Below are 18,156 nucleotides of genomic sequence, written 5' to 3'. Positions count from 1 at the left end.
TACTTAATCTCGTCTTCACCAATCTGCCTACCACAGATGCATCTGCCCATGACAGTATTGGTAGGAGTGACCACCGCACAGTCCTTGTGAAGACAAAGTCCCGTCTTCACATTGAGGATACCGTCCATCGTGTTGTGTGGCACTATCACCATGCTAAATGGGATAGATTTCGAACAGATCTAGCAATGCAAAACTGGGCATCCATGAGGCGCTGTGGGCCATCAGCAGCAGCAGAATTCTACTCAACCACAATCTGTAACCTCCTGGCCGGGCGTATTCCCCACTCTACTGTTATCATCAAGCCAGGAGACCAACCCAGGTTCAATGAAGAGTGCAGGAGGGCATGCCAGGAGCAGCACCAGGCATACTTCAAAATGAGGTGTCAACCTGGAGAAGCTACAACAAAGGAATACTTGTGTTCCAAACTTCGTATGCAGCATGCGATAGATAGAGCTAAGCGATCCCATAACCAACCGATTAGATCTACGCTGTGCAGTCCTGGCACATCCAGCCATGAATGGTGGTGGACAATTAAACAACTAACTGGAGGAGGAGGCTCCACAATTATCCCCATCCTCAATGATGGGGGAGCCGTGCATATCAGTGCGAAAGGTAAGGCTGAAGCATTTGCAACAATCTTCAGCCAGAAGTGCCGAGCTGATGATCCATCTTGGCCTCCTCCTGAATTCCCCAGTGTCACAGATGCCAGACTTCAGCCAATTCGATTCACTCTGCTTGATATAAAGAAACGACTGAAGGCACTGGATACTGCAAAGACTGTCGGCCCTGACAATATTCCCGCAATAGTACTGAAGACCTGTGCTCCAGAACTTGCTGCGCCCCTAGCCAAGCTGTTCCAGTACAGCTACAACACAGGCATCTACCCAGTAACGTGAAAAATTGACCAGGTATGTCCTGTACACAAAAAGCAGGACAAGTCCAACCCAACCAATTACCACCCCATCAGTTTACTTGCAATCATCAGTAAAGTGATGGAAGGCGTCATCGACAGTGCTATCAAGCAGCACTTGATTAGCAATAACCTGTTCGGTGACGCTCGGTTTGGGTTCCACCAGGGCCACTCAGCTTCTGACCTCATTACAGCCTTGGTTCAAACATGGACAAAAGAGCTGAACTCAAGAGGTGAGGTGAGAGTGAGTGTCCTTGACATCAAGGCAGCATTTAACCGAGTATGGCATCAAGGAGCCCTAACAAAAGAGAAGTCAATGGGAATCGGGGCGAAAACTCTCCACTGGTTGGAGTCATATCTAGTGCAAAGGAAGATGGTTGTGGTTGCTGGAGGTCAATCATCTCAGCTCCAGGACATCACTGCAGGAGTTCCTCAGAGTTCCTAGGCCCAGCCATCTTCAGTTGCTTCATCAATGACCTTCCTTCAATCATAAGGTTAGAAGTGGGGATGCTCGCTGATGATTGCACAATGTTCAGCACCATTAGTGATTCCTCAGATACTGAAGCAGTCCATGTAGCAATGCATGGACAATATCCAGGCTTGGGCTGATAAGTGGCAAATAACATTCACGCCACACAAGTGCCAGGCAATGACCATCTCCAACAAGAGAGAATCTAACCATCTCCCTTGACATTCAATGGCATTACCATTGCTGAATCCCCCAGTGTCAACATCCTAGGGGCTACCATTGACCAGAAACAGAACGGAGTAGCTATATAAATACCATGGCTACAAGAGCAGGTCAGAAGCTAGGAATCCTATGGCGAGTAACTCCCCTCCTGACTCCCCAAAGCCTGTCCACCATCTACTAGGCACAAATCAGGAGTGTGATGGAATACTCTCCACTTCCCTGGATGGATGCAGCTCCAACACTCAAGAAGCTCAACACCATCCAGGACAAAGCAGGCCGCTTGATTGGCACCCCATTCACAAACATTCACTCACTCCACCACCGATGCACAGTGGCAGCAGCGTGTACCATTTACAAGATACACTGCAGCAACGCACCAAGGCTCCTTAGACAGCACCTTCCAAACCTGCAACGTCTACCACCTAGGAGAAGGACAGAAGATGCATGGGAACACCACCACATCCCCTCCAAGTCACACACCATCCTTGGAACTAGATCATCGTTCCTTCACTGTCGCTGGGTGAAAATCCTGGAACTCCCTTCCTAACAGCACTGTGGGTGCACCTACCTCATATGGACTGCAGCAGTTCAAGAAGACAGCTCACCACCACGTTCTCAAGGGCAATTTGGGATGGACAATAAATGCTGGCCTAGCCAGCGACGCCCACATCCCATGAATGAATAATAAAAAAAATAAAATTCATCTCTTGCCAATTTGTCAGCAATCTATTTGAATCACTCACAGGCTTCTGGAATGCAGTTTTGGACAACATTTGCCTTGCACTGGCCCTGCTTACTGTTTATAACTGAAAAAAAAGTCACCAAACCTGTCCCCATTTTATTGTATGCTTAATTAGCTGTCGCAAGGTTCCAGTATTTTCTTCTCCCAACATCACACAAGTCTAGGTCTCTGCTCTCATGCCATCAGCCATCCAGGCACCTTCCTGAACTTCTAACATTCCTCTTTAGTCTGTGTTTTGAGACTTTCACTCTTTAAACCACCATGTGCTTGGAGCTGCTGGCACGCTAACATTGGACCTCGGTAGAGTTTTGCAGCTGCAGGCTTTAAAGTCACCATCAGGATGGTGTGGGAACACTGAAGAAAGGGACAATGTTTTTAAATGAAGAAGGAGAAAGACAGAAAGGAAACTGAGATGGTGACTCTTTAATGGACTGTAAATAAGCTGAACAGAGTGCCTGCAAGGTAACAAACAGGGGGAAAAGTGATCATGCATTGTAACCAGAGACTTACACACCTCACCTATCCTCTGCATTTCACTTACGTTGGTCTTTTGTTAACACAAAAATATTAGTCAAAGGAATTACTGGATGTAAAAAACCTGACTTCTGTTGGTATACTGATAGAAATTAATGTTTCCTTCTGCTCACCCTCCAATCCTTTTAATTTGATTCTAAGTTAAAAAAGCCAGCTGCAGATTTTATTGTATGTTTAGTAACCCACCTGTCCTTCCTCCGAAAGATGATCATTTCATAATCACCTGTTTTTATTATATGGGATGTTTCCTAAACTCAGAATTGCTACCCTCTCCTCTGTCTGGTACAATGTGGCACCTGCAGGTTTTGTTCCAGAGACAGTGGCTTAGTGGCAGTGTCACTGAACTAGTAATCCACAGGCCCAGGCTAATGCCACGGGGATATGGGTTCAAATCCCACCACAGCAGCTGGTGGAATTTAAATTCAATTAATTAAAATATTCAATTAATTTAAAAATCTGGAATTGAAAGCTCGTCTCAGTAATGGTGGCATGAACTATTATCAATTGTCGTAAAAACCCACACTATTATCAATTGTCGTTAAAACCCACCTGGTTCACTAATATTCTTTAGGGAAGGAAATCTGCTACCCTTACCTGGTCAGGCCTACCTGTGACTCCAGACCCACAGCAATATGGTTCACTCTTAACTGCCCTCCGAAATGGCCAAGCAAGCCATCCAGTTGTCAAGAGCAATTAGGGATGGGCAACAAATGCGAGCCTTGCCAACGATGCGCACATCCCATGAAAGAATAAAAGAAATTGTGATTCCTGACTCAACAAGTAGGAATAGCTGAAAAACATCGAAGCTCTGGTTTCTCTGTTGGTTGAGAAAATTTTCCCAATGCGTAACTAAACCTCCATAGGTCAGGAATGTCTCTCCAGGGCCTTATACCCTCCCTGTCTCCGTAACCTCCTCCTTTCTTACACCCCTCCTAGATCCGATGGTTCTTCCACTTCTGCCCTATTGCATGTCCCCAATTTTAAATCGCCACAGTTGGCAGCTGTGCTTTCTGCTGCTTAGGCTCTTAACTCTGGAAATTGCTCCCTGAACCTGTCTGCTTCTCTACCTTCTCTTTCCTCGAGATGCTCCTTAAAAACCTACCTTTTCGACCAAGCTACTGGTCACCTGTCCTAATATCCCCTTATGTGGCTTGGTGTCAAGTTTTGTCTGATAACACTCTTGTGAAGTGCCTTGGGACATTTTACTACATTCAAGACTCTATGTAATGGGAGTTGTCTGTGTTGCATTTCAGATTTGGGTGGGTTTGAGAGATTAAAAATTGCTATGACTCCTAGTTCTGATTATTAAACTGGCATTCCCGCAGGAAGTGCTGTGTCGGGATACACAAGCCAGGGATGGATTCTGGGATCTCCTGGCTCCATTTGTGCTACTCAGTAAAAGTTTTTTGAAAACATTTTCACATGTAGTATGCAGTTTTTTGTGAACAGCACTGACCTGTAAGAGTGTATAATCTAATTGCCAACCTATATTGGTTTATGTTTGAAAAATTTGTAACTCATGAATTTTATGCAAAATCTCGATTTTTTTTTTTTAAGAGTCTGTCTCTTAGTTTATGAGACAGTGGGGTTGGTGTTACTAGTATTAGGATCATTGCTCTTTTTGATGCACATTAATGACCTGGACTTGGGTATACAGGGCATAATTACAAAGTTTACAGATGATACAAAACTTGGAAATGTAGTAAACGCTGATTTGGATAGTAACAAACTTCCACATGGCACAGACAGACTGGTGAAATGCGCAGAGGCATGGCAGATGAAATTTGATGCAGAGACGTGTGAAGTGATACATTTTGGTAGGAAGAATGAGGACAGACAATATGAACTAAATGGTACAATGTTAAAGGGGGTGCAGAAACAGAGAGAGCTGGGGATTAAGGCCTCAACTGGAATATTGTGTTAAATTCTGGGCACTGCACTTTAGGAAGGATGTCAAGGCCTTGGAGTGCATGCAGAAGAGATTTTCTAGAATGGTACCAAGGATGAGGGACTTCAGTTATGTGGAGAGACTGGAGAAGCTGGGATTGTTTTCCTTTAAAGTAGAGAAGATTAAGAGGAGATTTGATAGAGGTATTTAGACTCATGATCAGCTTTGATGAGTGTGTATACAGAGAAACTGTTTCCACTGGCAGAAGGGCCAGTAACCAGAGGAGACTGATTTAAGGTGACTGGCAAAGAACCCGAAGCGACATGAGGAAACATTTTATTTTAATAAACATAGCAAGTTGTAATCTGGAATGCACTGTGTGAAAGGGTGGTCGAAGCAAATTCAATAGTAACATTCATAAGAAAATTGGAGAATTACTTGAAGGGATAAAATTACAGGACCAAGGGGAAAGAGCAGGGGAGTGGGATTAATGGGATAGCTCTACGAAAGAGCTGCAATAGGCATGATGGTCAAATTGCCTCCTTCTGTGCCATATCATTTTGTTACATATTTTGCGAACTGTTAGAAGGCATGATTACCACGCAAAGTGAACTATTTAGGTGAACTTTGCTTCCCTTATCTAGAAACACCGCAGCCTCAACTTGGCATCTGGTTGCTCGTCTCAACTTTGAGACAGTATCCTCTCACTCTCTTTTTCTGTTACTAGTTTCTTTTTAAATTTCCATGGGTCTACAAGCTAATTTGAAGTTCTTCATTGTCACTTTCTAATCCCTTCATGGCATCACTCCACCCAACCTCAGCAACCTCCAGCTGCCACACACCCCAAAATCCACTGCTGTTCCGTACATCAGATTACATCTTGTTGCCATTCTGTCCACTCCATTGCAAGAGGTCATTCCTTCAGCCACCATATTCTTGCTTTGTGGAATTGCTTCCCTAGACCGCTCCACCTTGCAATTCCTTCTTTGATTTCAAAAGCCATGCAAAAACATTCTTTAACTGTGCTGTCAATCCCACCCATAACTTCTTCCCTCTTGCTAGTATCCATCTTTATTATATGTACTTTACAAGGCAGAGAAACAAAAATATGAAGGTAAACTGTTGTTTTGAAACCTCAGCAGCATTATAACTGTGATACTAAGCGATCTGGAGCTTCACAGCATGCAAGGCAAAATACTTTATTAAAAGAAATAGTTTTGCTACAGGGAATAACATTCTCTGGTGATGTCAGGATCATAGGAAATAGGAGCAGGAGTAGGCCATTCGGCCCAAGCCTGCTCCGCCATTCAAACAGATCATGGCTGATCATCTACCTCTATGCCATTTTTCCCCACTGTCCCCATATCCCTTGATGTCGTTAGATTTCAGAAATCTATCAATTTCTGTCTTGAACATGCTCAATGATTGAGCTTCTCCAGCCCTCCACAGATTCACCACCCTGGGTAAAACAATTCCTCCTCATCTCAGTCTTATTTGGCCTTTCCCTTATTCTGAGACTGTGTCCTCCTGGTTCTAGATTCACCAGCCAGAGGAAAAATCCTTTGCACATCCACCCTGTCACGCCCTGTAAGAATTTTGTAAGTTTCAATGAGATCACCTCTCATTCTTCGTAACTCTAGAGAATACAGGCCCAGTTTCTGCAATCTCTCCACATGAGACAATCCCGTCAACCCAGGGATTAGTCTGGTGAACCTCCGTTGCACTCCATCTATGGCAAGTATACCCTTCCTTAGGAAAGGAGACCAAAACTGTACACAATACTCCAGGTGTGGTCTCATCAATGCTTTATACAATTGAAGCAATACATCTTTACTCCGGTACTTAAATCCCCTTGCAATGAAGGTCAACATACCATGTGCCTTCTTAACTGCTTGCTGCACCTGCATACTAGCTTTCAGAGAATCATGAGCAAGGACACCCAGATCTCTTTGGACATCAACACTTCCCAACTTCTCATCATTTAAGAAATACTCTGTCTTTCTGTTTTTCTACCAAAGTGAATCACTTCACACTTATTCACATTATATTCCATCTGCCATGTTCTTGCCCATTCACTTAGCCAGTCCAAATCCCCTTGAAGCTTCCTTGCATCCTCCTCACAGCTTACATTCCCACATAGGGAAAGGCAAATTTGGAAATATTACATTTGGTCCCCATATCCAAGTAATTTATATAGACTGTAAACAGCTGTGGCCCAAGCATTGATCCTTGTGGTACCCCACTAGTAACAGCCTGCAATCCTGAGAATGACCCTTTTGTCCCTACTTTCTGGCTATTAACCAATTCTCAATCCATTGCAGTATACTACCCCCAATCCCATGTGCTCTAATTTTGTTTACTAATTTCCAGTGTGGGACCTTATCAAAAGCCTTCCGAAAATCCAAATACACCACATCTACTGGTTCTCCTTTATCTATGCTACAAGTAGCATCCTGAAAAAAACTCCAACAGGTTTGTCAAACATGATTTCCCTTTCACAAATCCATGTTGACTCTGCCCAATCATATCATTATTTTCCAAGTGTCCAGTTATCTCACCCTTTATAATAGATTCCAACATTTTCCCCACTACTGACGTCAAACTAACATGTCTGTAGTTCTCCGTTTTCTCTCTCATTCCCTTCTTAAACACTGGGGTTAGATTTTCGACTTTCCAGTCTGCAGAAACCGTTCCAGAATCTATAGAATTTTGAAAGATAACCACGAATGCATCGACTGTCTCTAAAGCCACCTCATTCAATACTCTGGGATGTAGCTCATCTGGTCCTGGGGAGTTATCAACTTTCAATCCAATTAATGTTTTGAGTATTACCTCTTTATTGATACTAATTACTTTCAGTTCCTCATTTTTACAAGTCCCTTGGTTCCCTAGTATTTCTGGGAGATTTTCTGTGTCTTCCTCCGTGAAGCCAAACACAAGGTAATTGTTTAGTCTCTGCCATTTCCTCATTTTCCACCACAAACTCTCCTGTCCCCGCCTGCAATGGACCCACATTCGTCCTTGCTAATTGTTTCCTTTTCACATATCTAAAGAAGCTTTTACAGTCCGCCTTTATGTTTCTAGCTAGCTTAGATTCATAATCCCTTTTCCCTTTATCAGTTTCAGTGCTTAACCATAAAAGTTTACAGTTCAGTAGGAGACCATTTGGCCTATCATGTCTCTGCCAGATATTTGGCATAGCTAGTAAGCTTACTGACAATGTTTGATTTAGTTTTTATCAAGTCTGTGCGTAACGCGGAAGTATTTTATGGAATGTTCATGGGCACCAGTGCGAGTAAATGTTTATTCCCTGGCTGAATTGCCATGTTCACATTAGCAACAGCAGCTCTAAGGCACTCAGTTTAAGAAAAAATACTCTCTGGTAAGTGGTATCAAAATCTTTCTTTGTAAATGTACACAATTTTAGTACAAGGTGAAATTTAATGAGTTATCATAAGAAGAGATACTGTTCTTACTTCAGTCGGTCTGTTTCGAGCCACAGTTGTAAAACATACCGTTCTTTTAAATTGAATATGTAAAATAAGGCGAGAGAGAGCTGGATTTTGTACATCAGTTTCCACAACAGACATTTTGAAAAATGGTGTTAAATAGAAATTATACAATTACAGGATATGGTGAAATTTACAATTATACTTAATCCCACCTAGTTGTGTAGTCACTTGTTAAACAAGGTAGTTTTAAAAAGTGTCCAATGATGTATGCATGCATGCAATAAAGCCTTTTAAAAAGGAGACAGGTAGAGAAAAAGAATGAGCCCAAGCAATGAAAATTAAACTACTTCCATTTTAAGTTTTGTATTTCTTCTGAAGAGACGTACTAATTAAAATGTAATTCTGCTCATGCAATATACGCAGCAGTTTGCAAACAACAAAAAGCTACTGCATAGCATATAAAAATCATAACAGGCAATCCTAAAAAACAGGCATCATTGGCACCTTAAGTGCTTCATCTATTCGCATCCTCCTTTTCCCCAGGCTCCCCTTTAGCAGCAAGGTTTAAGTCAATTCAAAATATCCAAAAACTGTGTTTGAAAACTCTTGGGCATAAAATTAAGAAGGACCCAACCTCCTCAGCTCTGAATGGCATCCAAATGCTACGAACAGCAAGTCCAATGGTCATCTGCAAAGCAATAGGTGGAGAAGTTAATGCTTCATTTGTTACTGACCTGGAACGGGCAGCTAGGATTGCTTTGTGGGCTAGCCTGGGATGACCATCCAACAGTAGTGTTATATCACAGAATTCCATGCCTGCTCCTTCCAGATAGTTCTTCATGTCCTGGACCAGAGAGGTGCCTGACAGTAAAATTAAAAAGCACTTATAGGTCAAAAGTAACATTAGTCCTGCTGGTGAATTGTAACGAAAAAAAAAGTACTTCCCTTCAACTGACAATGAATTTAATAAATCACAAGCACTGAACTTCACTGACATGCAGTGGGAGGACAGTGAGGCTAATACATGGTATTACACAGTACTTACAGCACAGAAGAGGCTTATTCGGCCCAAACAGATCCATGCTGCTCCACACAACTTTCCTCCCACTCTTCTTCACCCAACCCATCAACATATCATTCTATTCCTTTCTCCCTCATGTGTCCATCTGGCTTTCCCTTAAAAGCATCTATGCTATTCACCTCAACTACTTCTTGTGGTAGAAAGTTTCACATTTTAACCACTCTCTGGGTAAAGAAGTTTCTCCTGAATTCCCTGCTGGATTTATTAGTGACTATTTTATATTTATGGCTGAGTTATGGTCTCACCCCACCCGCAAGTAGAAACATCTACTCTACGTTTACCTTATCAAACCCTTTCATTATCTTAAAGACTTCTATCAGGACCCCTTCAATCTTTGCTTTTCTAGAGAAAAAATAGAGTCCCAGCCTAGTCAATCTTTCCCAGTAGGTATAAGATTAGTTCTGGTTTCTTCCTAGTGAATATTTCATGCACCTTCTCCAGTGCCTCCATATCCTTTTTATAATATGGAGACCAGAACTGTTCACAATACTACAGTGTGGTCTAACCAAAGTATTATTGTTATGATATTGCTTTAACTGTTTGAGTACTACTTAACATACTGCTGAATATGTAAATAGTTTAGTATACATCACAGGAAGTGATGCAAGTCAACATGTGATACAGTAGCATATGTATCTCAGAGCTCTCCTGTAATTATGAAATATATAATAAAGAACCCTTCATTTAACTTACCATTCATCCTCGTATTTGGCCCACTGTATTGAGAACTCAATAACACAAATGGTGGCAGCGGAACACAACAGGGTAGCAGCGATGCAGAGGCGCTCGACGTGCTAGTAATGGCGTTCGACACAGTGACGGCGATCACAAGAGCAAAATGGCTTCTCCCCTGTAAAGCCATAAAAGCCTGGGACAATACTGAAGATTGCTGGAGAAAGCGAAGGCAGCACGACATAGGGTCAGATTTGAAGACCACCCTGAAAAATTAGTATTCTGGAAGAGTTTCAGCAAACGAAAGGGGTAGTTTATTCGAACAGACATCGGCAGGAAAGGCAGTATTCGGGCTCAAATAGGTATACACATTGTGGTATTCTTGCCAAAACAGTTTCGTGGGCGGAGTCTCCCCAAGCATAGGTTGAAAGCCCACGCTGCAACCAAAGAGCTCAGGGCATGACAGACGTCCAACACTGCAGGCACGGCTGACCTGCATTGTTTGTTTCCTTTAAGGAAAGCTAGTGTAAAGAAAATAATTAAAGGAGAAAGCTCAGCAGAATTCTTGTAAACAAGAAGTTTTGACACCATGACCACAAAATACCCAGTGATGAATTAGAAGGTTCCAGATATCCTTCACAAATTCCAACTCTTTAGACAGTGTATGGAGGTGCGCTGTTTAGATCTTGCAGTTACAGAACTTGACAAGCAAGCAATTAAAATAAAGATTGCGATTGGCAACGAAGGTCTCCATCGCATCAACACTTCTGGACTGTCACATGCAGACCAAAAAGACCCATCTAAACTTTGAACAATGCTAGAAGACCAACTTCAGGATCAACAAACTGATGGCCTATAGACAACAGCCCAAAGAAACTATTGACCAGTTTGTCAGTAGATGCCAGAAAAAAGGGAAAGATTGTGATTTCTCCAACACAGAATTCTCCAAGAGAATACAGAAGCTGGTAATCACATCAACTACAATAGAGGTATTCCAAAAGGATAAGAAAAAAGGATACAACATCGACAGTCTCAAGGATGGAAAAAACATGAAGCCATTGCTGCGAGCAGGCAACACATAGAAGCGCTTGGTTCAGCAACAACCATAGGCGAGGTAGTCAAGGCACCTCAACAGGACAAGACGTACAGCAAGTGCGGTCTCATGCATCAGCCACGTAACTGTCCTGTATTGAGATACCTGCAAGGTGTGAGGCCTAAAGGGACACAGGAAAGACTGTAGAAAATCTGGCAGTGAAGAAGCAGTCAGAAGCCACAGCGTAGCACAGGTCGATAAGACACTGCCTAGTGACAACAATATAAAAGTTCATCAATACCACTTTAAGCACAGGCATGTCCATGAGGTAGGCAAAGATCTAGACAGCAAAGATGGCACTGAAAGTGAACAAGCTTTCCACATGATGACAGGCACAGAGCACATGGATGCAATCGCACAAATGGAAACCTTCACTACATTCAAAATCATATCCTAATAAAAGTGGCAAGCAAGCTATGACTGTAGATAGATACTGGGGCAAGTGTCAACATTTTACCACTGCGGGTACTATAAGATATGTACCTAGCAAAATGGGAGTCTATGTTACAGCCAATGAAAGCTAGACTCATTGCATATAATGGATCACTAATATGCTGCGTGGGAGCATTGACGTTGAAGTGCAGATATGGTAGTTCAGCATGGTCACTACAAGTCTTCTATGTTGTTGACACCAATGGTCCAGCGGTAGCAAGATTATCAGCATGCAGTGAACTCCAGACAGTGACAATTCACGAGATGGTAAAGTGCCAATGCTAAAGAGTCATGGCAAACATGACCCCATTGAGTCCACTCAAGATTTGCAAAAGAACCCGAGTAGATTTGACACTGTGGGCAGTTTTATAAGAGATGCTGTTCTTCACTTGAAAGATGATCCAGTTCCCTCCATAGATCCACCATGAAAGTGCAGTGTCCACATAAAAGAACAAGCTTAAAGGCTGAGCTTGACACGATGGAACAACAAGAAATAATTCGCCGTGTTCAACAATACATTGATTGGTGTAGCTCTATAACCACTGTAATCAAGAAATCAAGGTACCATTAGGGTATGCTTAGATCCCAGAAGATTGAACCGAGCATTCAAAAGATGGTGTCACAAAATTCCTACTTCAGAATAACTAAATCCAAGGTTTGCAAGAGCCAGATTTTTCTCAAAATTGGACGCAAAACATCGATACTGGTCAGCCCACCTTACTGAAAATTCACAGGAATTAACAACTTTCAGAACATTATTTGGGAGGTATCGCTTTCTATGATTACTATTTGGTCTGTCAGTGAGTCAAGGCCTGTTCCAACAGCATATGGATCGCAATACTCAGAGTGTTCCTGATTGTGTTTGCATAGCAGATGGCATAGCAGTCATGGGAAGTACCAAGGAAGAGAAGGACAAGAATCTTCACATATTAATGGAGACTACTAGAAGAGAAAGTCTTGTTTAATAGCAAAAAATGTGCTATCAATGTGAACCACATCAACTTCTTCAGGTCAGTCTACTCTGACGCTGAAATACAACCAGATCCCAGTAAAGTTGAGTACATACCATCAATGCCTACCCCTCAAGACAAGGTGTTTAGGCCAGTTTAACTTTTTAAGCACAATACATCTTGAATTTTTCTGAGAAAACATCACCACTGTGTGAACTTTTCAAGAAAGATACACCTTTCATGTGGCAAGAAGATCATCAGCACGCGTTCAATTCGTTAAAACAGTCACCTTCTGCTTTTTTTTTTAATTCATTCATAGGATGTGGGCGACGCTGGCCAGGCCAGCATTTATTGCCCATCTCCAATTGCCCTTGAGAAGGTAGTGGTGAGCTGCCTTCTTGAACCGCTGCAGTCCATTTGGGGTAGGTATACCCATAGTGCTGTTAGGAAGGGAGTTCCAGGATTTTGACACAGCGACAGTGAAGGAATGGCGATATAGTTCCAAGTCAGGATGGTGTGTGACTTGGAGGGGAACTTGCAGGTGGTGGTGTTCCCATGTATTTGCTGCCCTTGTCCTTCTAGTTGGTAGAGGTCGCGGGTTTGGAAGGTGCTGTCTGAGGAGCCTTGGTGCATTGCTGCAGTGCATCTTGTAGATGGTACACACTGCTGCCACTGAGCGTCGGTGGTGGGGGAGTGAATGTTTGTAGATGGGGTGCCAATCAAGCGGGCTGCTTTGTCCTGGATGGTGTCAAGCTTCTTGAGTGTTGTTGGAGCTGCATCCATCCAGGCAAGTGGAGAGTATTCCATCACACTCCTGACTTGTGCCTTGTAGATGGTGGACAGGCTTTGGGGAGTCAGGAGGTGAGTTACTCACCGCAGGATTCCTAGCCTCTGACCTGCTCTTGTAGCCACGGTATTTATCTGGTTACTCCAGTACAGTTTCTGGTCAACGGTAGCCCCTAGGATGTTGATAGTGGGGGATTCAGAATTGGTAATGCTGTTGAATGTCAAGGGGAGATGGTTAGATTCTCTCTTGTTGGAGATGGTCATTGCCTGGCACTTGTGTGGCGTGAATGTTACTTGCAACTCATCAGCCCAAGCCTGGATATTGTTCAGGTCTTGCTGCATTTCTACACGGGCTGCTTCAGTATCTGAGGAGTCACAAATGGTGCTGAACATTGTGGCAATCATCAGCAAACATCCCCACTTCTGACCTTATGGTTGAAGGAAGGTCATTGATAAAGCAGCTGAAGATGGTTGGGCCTAGGACACTACCCTGAGGAACTCCTGCAGTGATGTCCTGGAGCTCAGATGATTGACCTCCAACATCCACAACCATCTTCCTTTGCGCTAGGTATGACTCCAGCCAGCGGAGGGTTTTCCCCCTGATTCCCATTGACCTGTTTTGCGAGGGCTCCTTGATGCCATACTTGGTCAAATGCTGCCTTGATGTCAAAGGCAGTCACTCTCACCTCACATCTTTAGTTCAGCTCTTTTGTCCATGTTTGAACCAAGGCTGTAATGAGGTCAGAAGCTGAGTGGCCCTGGCAGAACCCAAACTGAGCGTCACTGAGCAGGCTATTGCTAAGCAAGTGCCGCTTGATGGCACTGTTCATGACACCTTCCATCACTTTACTGATGATTGAGAGTAGGCTGATGGGGCAGTAATTGGCCGGATTGGACTTGTCCTGCTTTTTGTGTACAGGACATACCTGGGCAATTTCCCACATTGCAGGGTAGATGCCAGTGTTGTAGCTGTACTGGAACAGCTTGGCTAGGGGCGTGGCAAGTTCTGGAGCACAGGTCTTCAGTACTATTGCCGGAATATTGTCAGGGCCATTAGCTTTTGCAGTATCCAGTGCCTTCAGTCGTTTCTTGATATCGAAAGGAGTGAATCGAATTGGCTGAAGTCTGGCATCTGTGATGCTGGGGACTTCAGGAGGAGGCCGAGATGGATCATCAACTCGGCATTTCTGGCTGAAGATTGTTGCAAATGCTTCAGCCTTATCTTTCGCACTGATATGCTGGGCTCCCCCATCATTGAGGATGGGCATGTGTGTGGAGCCACCTCCTCCAGTTAGTTGTTTAATTGTCCACCACCATTCACGGCTGGATGTGGCAGGACTGCAGAGCTTCGATCTGATCCATTGGTTATGGGATTGCTTAGCTCTGTCTACCGCATGCTGCTTATGCAGTTTGGCATGCAAGTAGTCCTGTGTTGTAGCTTCACCAGGTTGACACCTCACTTTGAGATATGCCTGGTGCTGCTCCTGGCATGCCCTCCTGCACTCTTCATTGTACCAGGATTGGTCTCCTGGCTTGATGGTAATGGTAGAGTGGGGGATATGCCGGGCCATGAAGTTACAGATTGTCTTCTTTTGGGCCTCCTTATCTCGAGAGACAATGGATACGCGCCTGGAGGTGGTCAGTGGTTTGTGAAGCAGCGCCTGGAGTGGCTATAAAGGCCAATTCTGGAGTGACAGGCTCTTCCACAGGTGCTGCAGAGAAATTTGTTTGTTGGGGCTGTTGCACAGTTGGCTCTCCCCTTGCGCCTCTGTCTTTTTTCCTGCCAACTACTAAGTCTCTTCGACTCGCCACAATTTAGCCCTGTCTTTATGGCTGCCCGCCAGCTCTGGCGAATGCTGGCAACTGACTCCCACGACTTGTGATCAATGTCACACGATTTCATGTCGCGTTTGCAGACGTCTTTATAACGGAGACATGGACGGCCGGTGGGTCTGATACCAGTGGCGAGCTCGCTGTACAATGTGTCTTTGGGGATCCTGCCATCTTCCATGCGGCTCACATGGCCAAGCCATCTCAAGCGCCACTGACTCAGTAGTGTGTATAAGCTGGGGGTGTTGGCCGCTTCAAGGACTTCTGTGTTGGAGATATAGTCCTGCCACCTGATGCCAAGTATTCTCCGAAGGCAGCGAAGATGGAATGAATTGAGACGTCGCTCTTGGCTGGCATACGTTGTCCAGGCCTCGCTGCCGTAGAGCAAGGTACTGAGGACACAGGCCTGATACACTCGGACTTTTGTGTTCCGTGTCAGTGCGCCATTTTCCCACACTCTCTTGGCCAGTCTGAACAAAGCAGTGGAAGCCTTACCCATGCGCTTGTTGATTTCTGCATCTAGAGACAGGTTACTGGTGATAGTTGAGCCTAGGTAGGTGAACTCTTGAACCACTTCCAGAGCGTGGTCGCCAATATTGATGGATGGAGCATTTCTGACATCCTGCCCCATGATGTTCGTTTTCTTGAGGCTGATGGTTAGGCCAAATTCATTGCAGGCAGACGCAAACCTGTCGATGAGACTCTGCAGGCATTCTTCAGTGTGAGATGTTAAAGCAGCATCGTCAGCAAAGAGGAGTTCTCTGATGAGGACTTTCCGTACTTTGGACTTCGCTCTTAGACAGGCAAGGTTGAACAACCTGCCCCCTGATCTTGTGTGGAGGAAAATTCCTTCTTCAGAGGATTTGAACGCATGTGAAAGCAGCAGGGAGAAGAAAATCCCAAAAAGTGTGGGTGCGAGAACACAGCCCTGTTTCACACCACTCAGGATAGGAAAGGGCTCTGATGAGGAGCCACCATGTTGAATTGTGCCTTTCATATTGTCATGGAATGAGGTGATGATACTTAGTAGCTTTGGTGGACATCCGATCTTTTCTAGTAGTCTGAAGAGACCGCGTCTGCTGACGAGGTCAAAGGCTTTGGTGAGATCAATGAAAGCAATGTAGAAGGGGCATCTGTTGTTCACGGCATTTCTCCTGTATCTGACGAAGGGAGAACAGCATGTCAATAGTCGATCTCTCTGCACGAAAGCCACACTGTGGTTGAGTACTATTCTGCTGCTGCTGATGGCCCACAGTGCCTCATGGATGCCCAGTTTTGCATTGCTAGATCTGTTCGAAAACTATTCCATTTAGCACGGTGATAGTGCCACACAACACGATGGACGGTATCCTCAATGTGAAGGCGGGACTTCGTCTCCACAAGGACTGTGCGGTGGTCACTCCTACCAATACAGTCATGGACAGAAGCATCTGCGGTAGGCAGATTGGTGAGGACGAGGTCAAGTATGTTTTTCCCTCGTGTTGGTTCCCCCACCACCTGCCGCAGACCCAGTCTAGCAGCTATGTCCTTTAGGACTTGGCCAGCTTGGTCAGTAGTTGTGCTACCGAGCTACTCTTGGTGATGGACATTGAAGTCCCCCACCCAGAGTACATTTTGTGCCCTTACCACCCTCAGTGCCTCCTCCAAGTGGTGTTCAGCATGGTGGAGTACTGAGTCATCAGCTGAGGGAGGGCGGTAGGTGGTTATCAGCAGGAGGTTACCTTGCCCATGTTTGACCTGATGCCCATGAGACTTCATGGGGTTCGGAGTCGATGTTGAGGACTCCCAGGGCAACTCCCTCCCTACTGTATACCGCTGTCCTGCCACCTCTGGTGGGTCTGTCCTGCCGGTGGGACAAGGCATACCCGGGGACGGTGATGGCAGCATCTGGGACATTGTCTGTAAGGTATGATTCCGTGAGTATGACTATGTCAGGCTGTTTGCTTGACTGGTCTGTGGGACAGCTCTCCCAACTTTGGCACAAGCCCCCAGATGTTAGTAAGGAGAACTTTGCAGGGTTGACAGGGCTGGGTTTGCCGTTGTCGTTTCCGGTGCCTAGGTCGATGCCGGGTGGTCCGTCCGGTTTCATTCTTTTTTATTGACTTCGTAGCGGTTAGGTACAACTGAGTGGCTTGCTAGGCCATTTCAGAGGGCATGTAAGAGTTAACCACATTGCTGTGGGTCTGGAGTCACATGTAGGCCAGACCAGGTAAGGACAGCAGATTTCCTTCCCTAAAGGACATTAGTGAACCAGATGGGTTTTTACAACAATCGACAATAGTTTCATAGCCATCATTAGACTAGCTTTTAATTCCAGATTTATCAATTAAATTCAAATTCCACCTTCTGCTGTGGTGGGATTCGAACCCATGTCCCCAGAGAAATACCCTGGGTCTCTGGGTTACTAGTCCAGTGATAATACCACTACGCCACGCTGAAGCATGTTTGCAATATTATGATCCAAGGAAAGAAATGACACTTGTAGATGCTTCACAAAAGGATTTTGGAGCATATCTGTTACGGAAGATAGACCAAACTGTATTCGGTTCTAACGGTCTGCCGCCCACCCAGCGCGCCACCTCGTCTCCAAAAGCTACTCATTAAAGGTACAGGTGTATGATTGTGAGGTTCGATATAAACCTGGAAACCGCATGGTTACATCTGACACATTGAGCAGGCTACCTAACCCCAAGAAACAAGAAAATATGCCGTTAGATGTGCAAGTAAATTAAATAAATGTAGAGCTAGAAGATGTGTACAATACAGACCTAATGCGATTCGGACAGAAAAAACACGAAGTGCTCCAGAGAAAGACTTCCACAGATCCTGTCCTCAGGGCATTAGCACAACTTATCATCAGTGGATGGCCAGATACAATGCAAGAGATTCAACCTAGCCAACACAGAAAGCCGCATCATCCTCATGAAGTACCATCACATCCATGGTCAAGAATAGCGATTTACTTATTTACTGTCAAAGGTGACGACTTTCTGCTCATCACCAACTACTTCTCCAAATTTCCTATCATTCACCAACTGAGGGACCAATCAAGTGCATTGGCAGCAAACACGATGAGTTCAATTTTCAGTCTTTTT

At 44.5% G+C, this 18,156-nt stretch overlaps 1 protein-coding gene across 2 annotated transcripts in view; it reads right to left on the bottom strand.

The window, feature by feature from the left end:
* Positions 1 to 18,156, bottom strand: part of lztr1 (leucine zipper like post translational regulator 1) — a 340,836-nt gene that overhangs the window by 13,977 nt on the left and 308,703 nt on the right. For both annotated transcript variants that reach the window (XM_068055296.1, XM_068055295.1), the window contains exon 17: positions 8,952 to 9,078. In XM_068055296.1, the coding sequence (XP_067911397.1) occupies positions 8,952 to 9,078 (127 nt within the window). The remainder of the gene's footprint in view (positions 1 to 8,951; positions 9,079 to 18,156) is intronic.

This window comes from Heterodontus francisci, chromosome 23, assembly GCF_036365525.1.
Source record: "Heterodontus francisci isolate sHetFra1 chromosome 23, sHetFra1.hap1, whole genome shotgun sequence".
Lineage (NCBI taxonomy): Eukaryota > Metazoa > Chordata > Chondrichthyes > Heterodontiformes > Heterodontidae > Heterodontus > Heterodontus francisci.
Note: the sequence above shows the minus strand (reverse complement) of the source record. Positions and strands in the feature narration are given on the sequence as shown.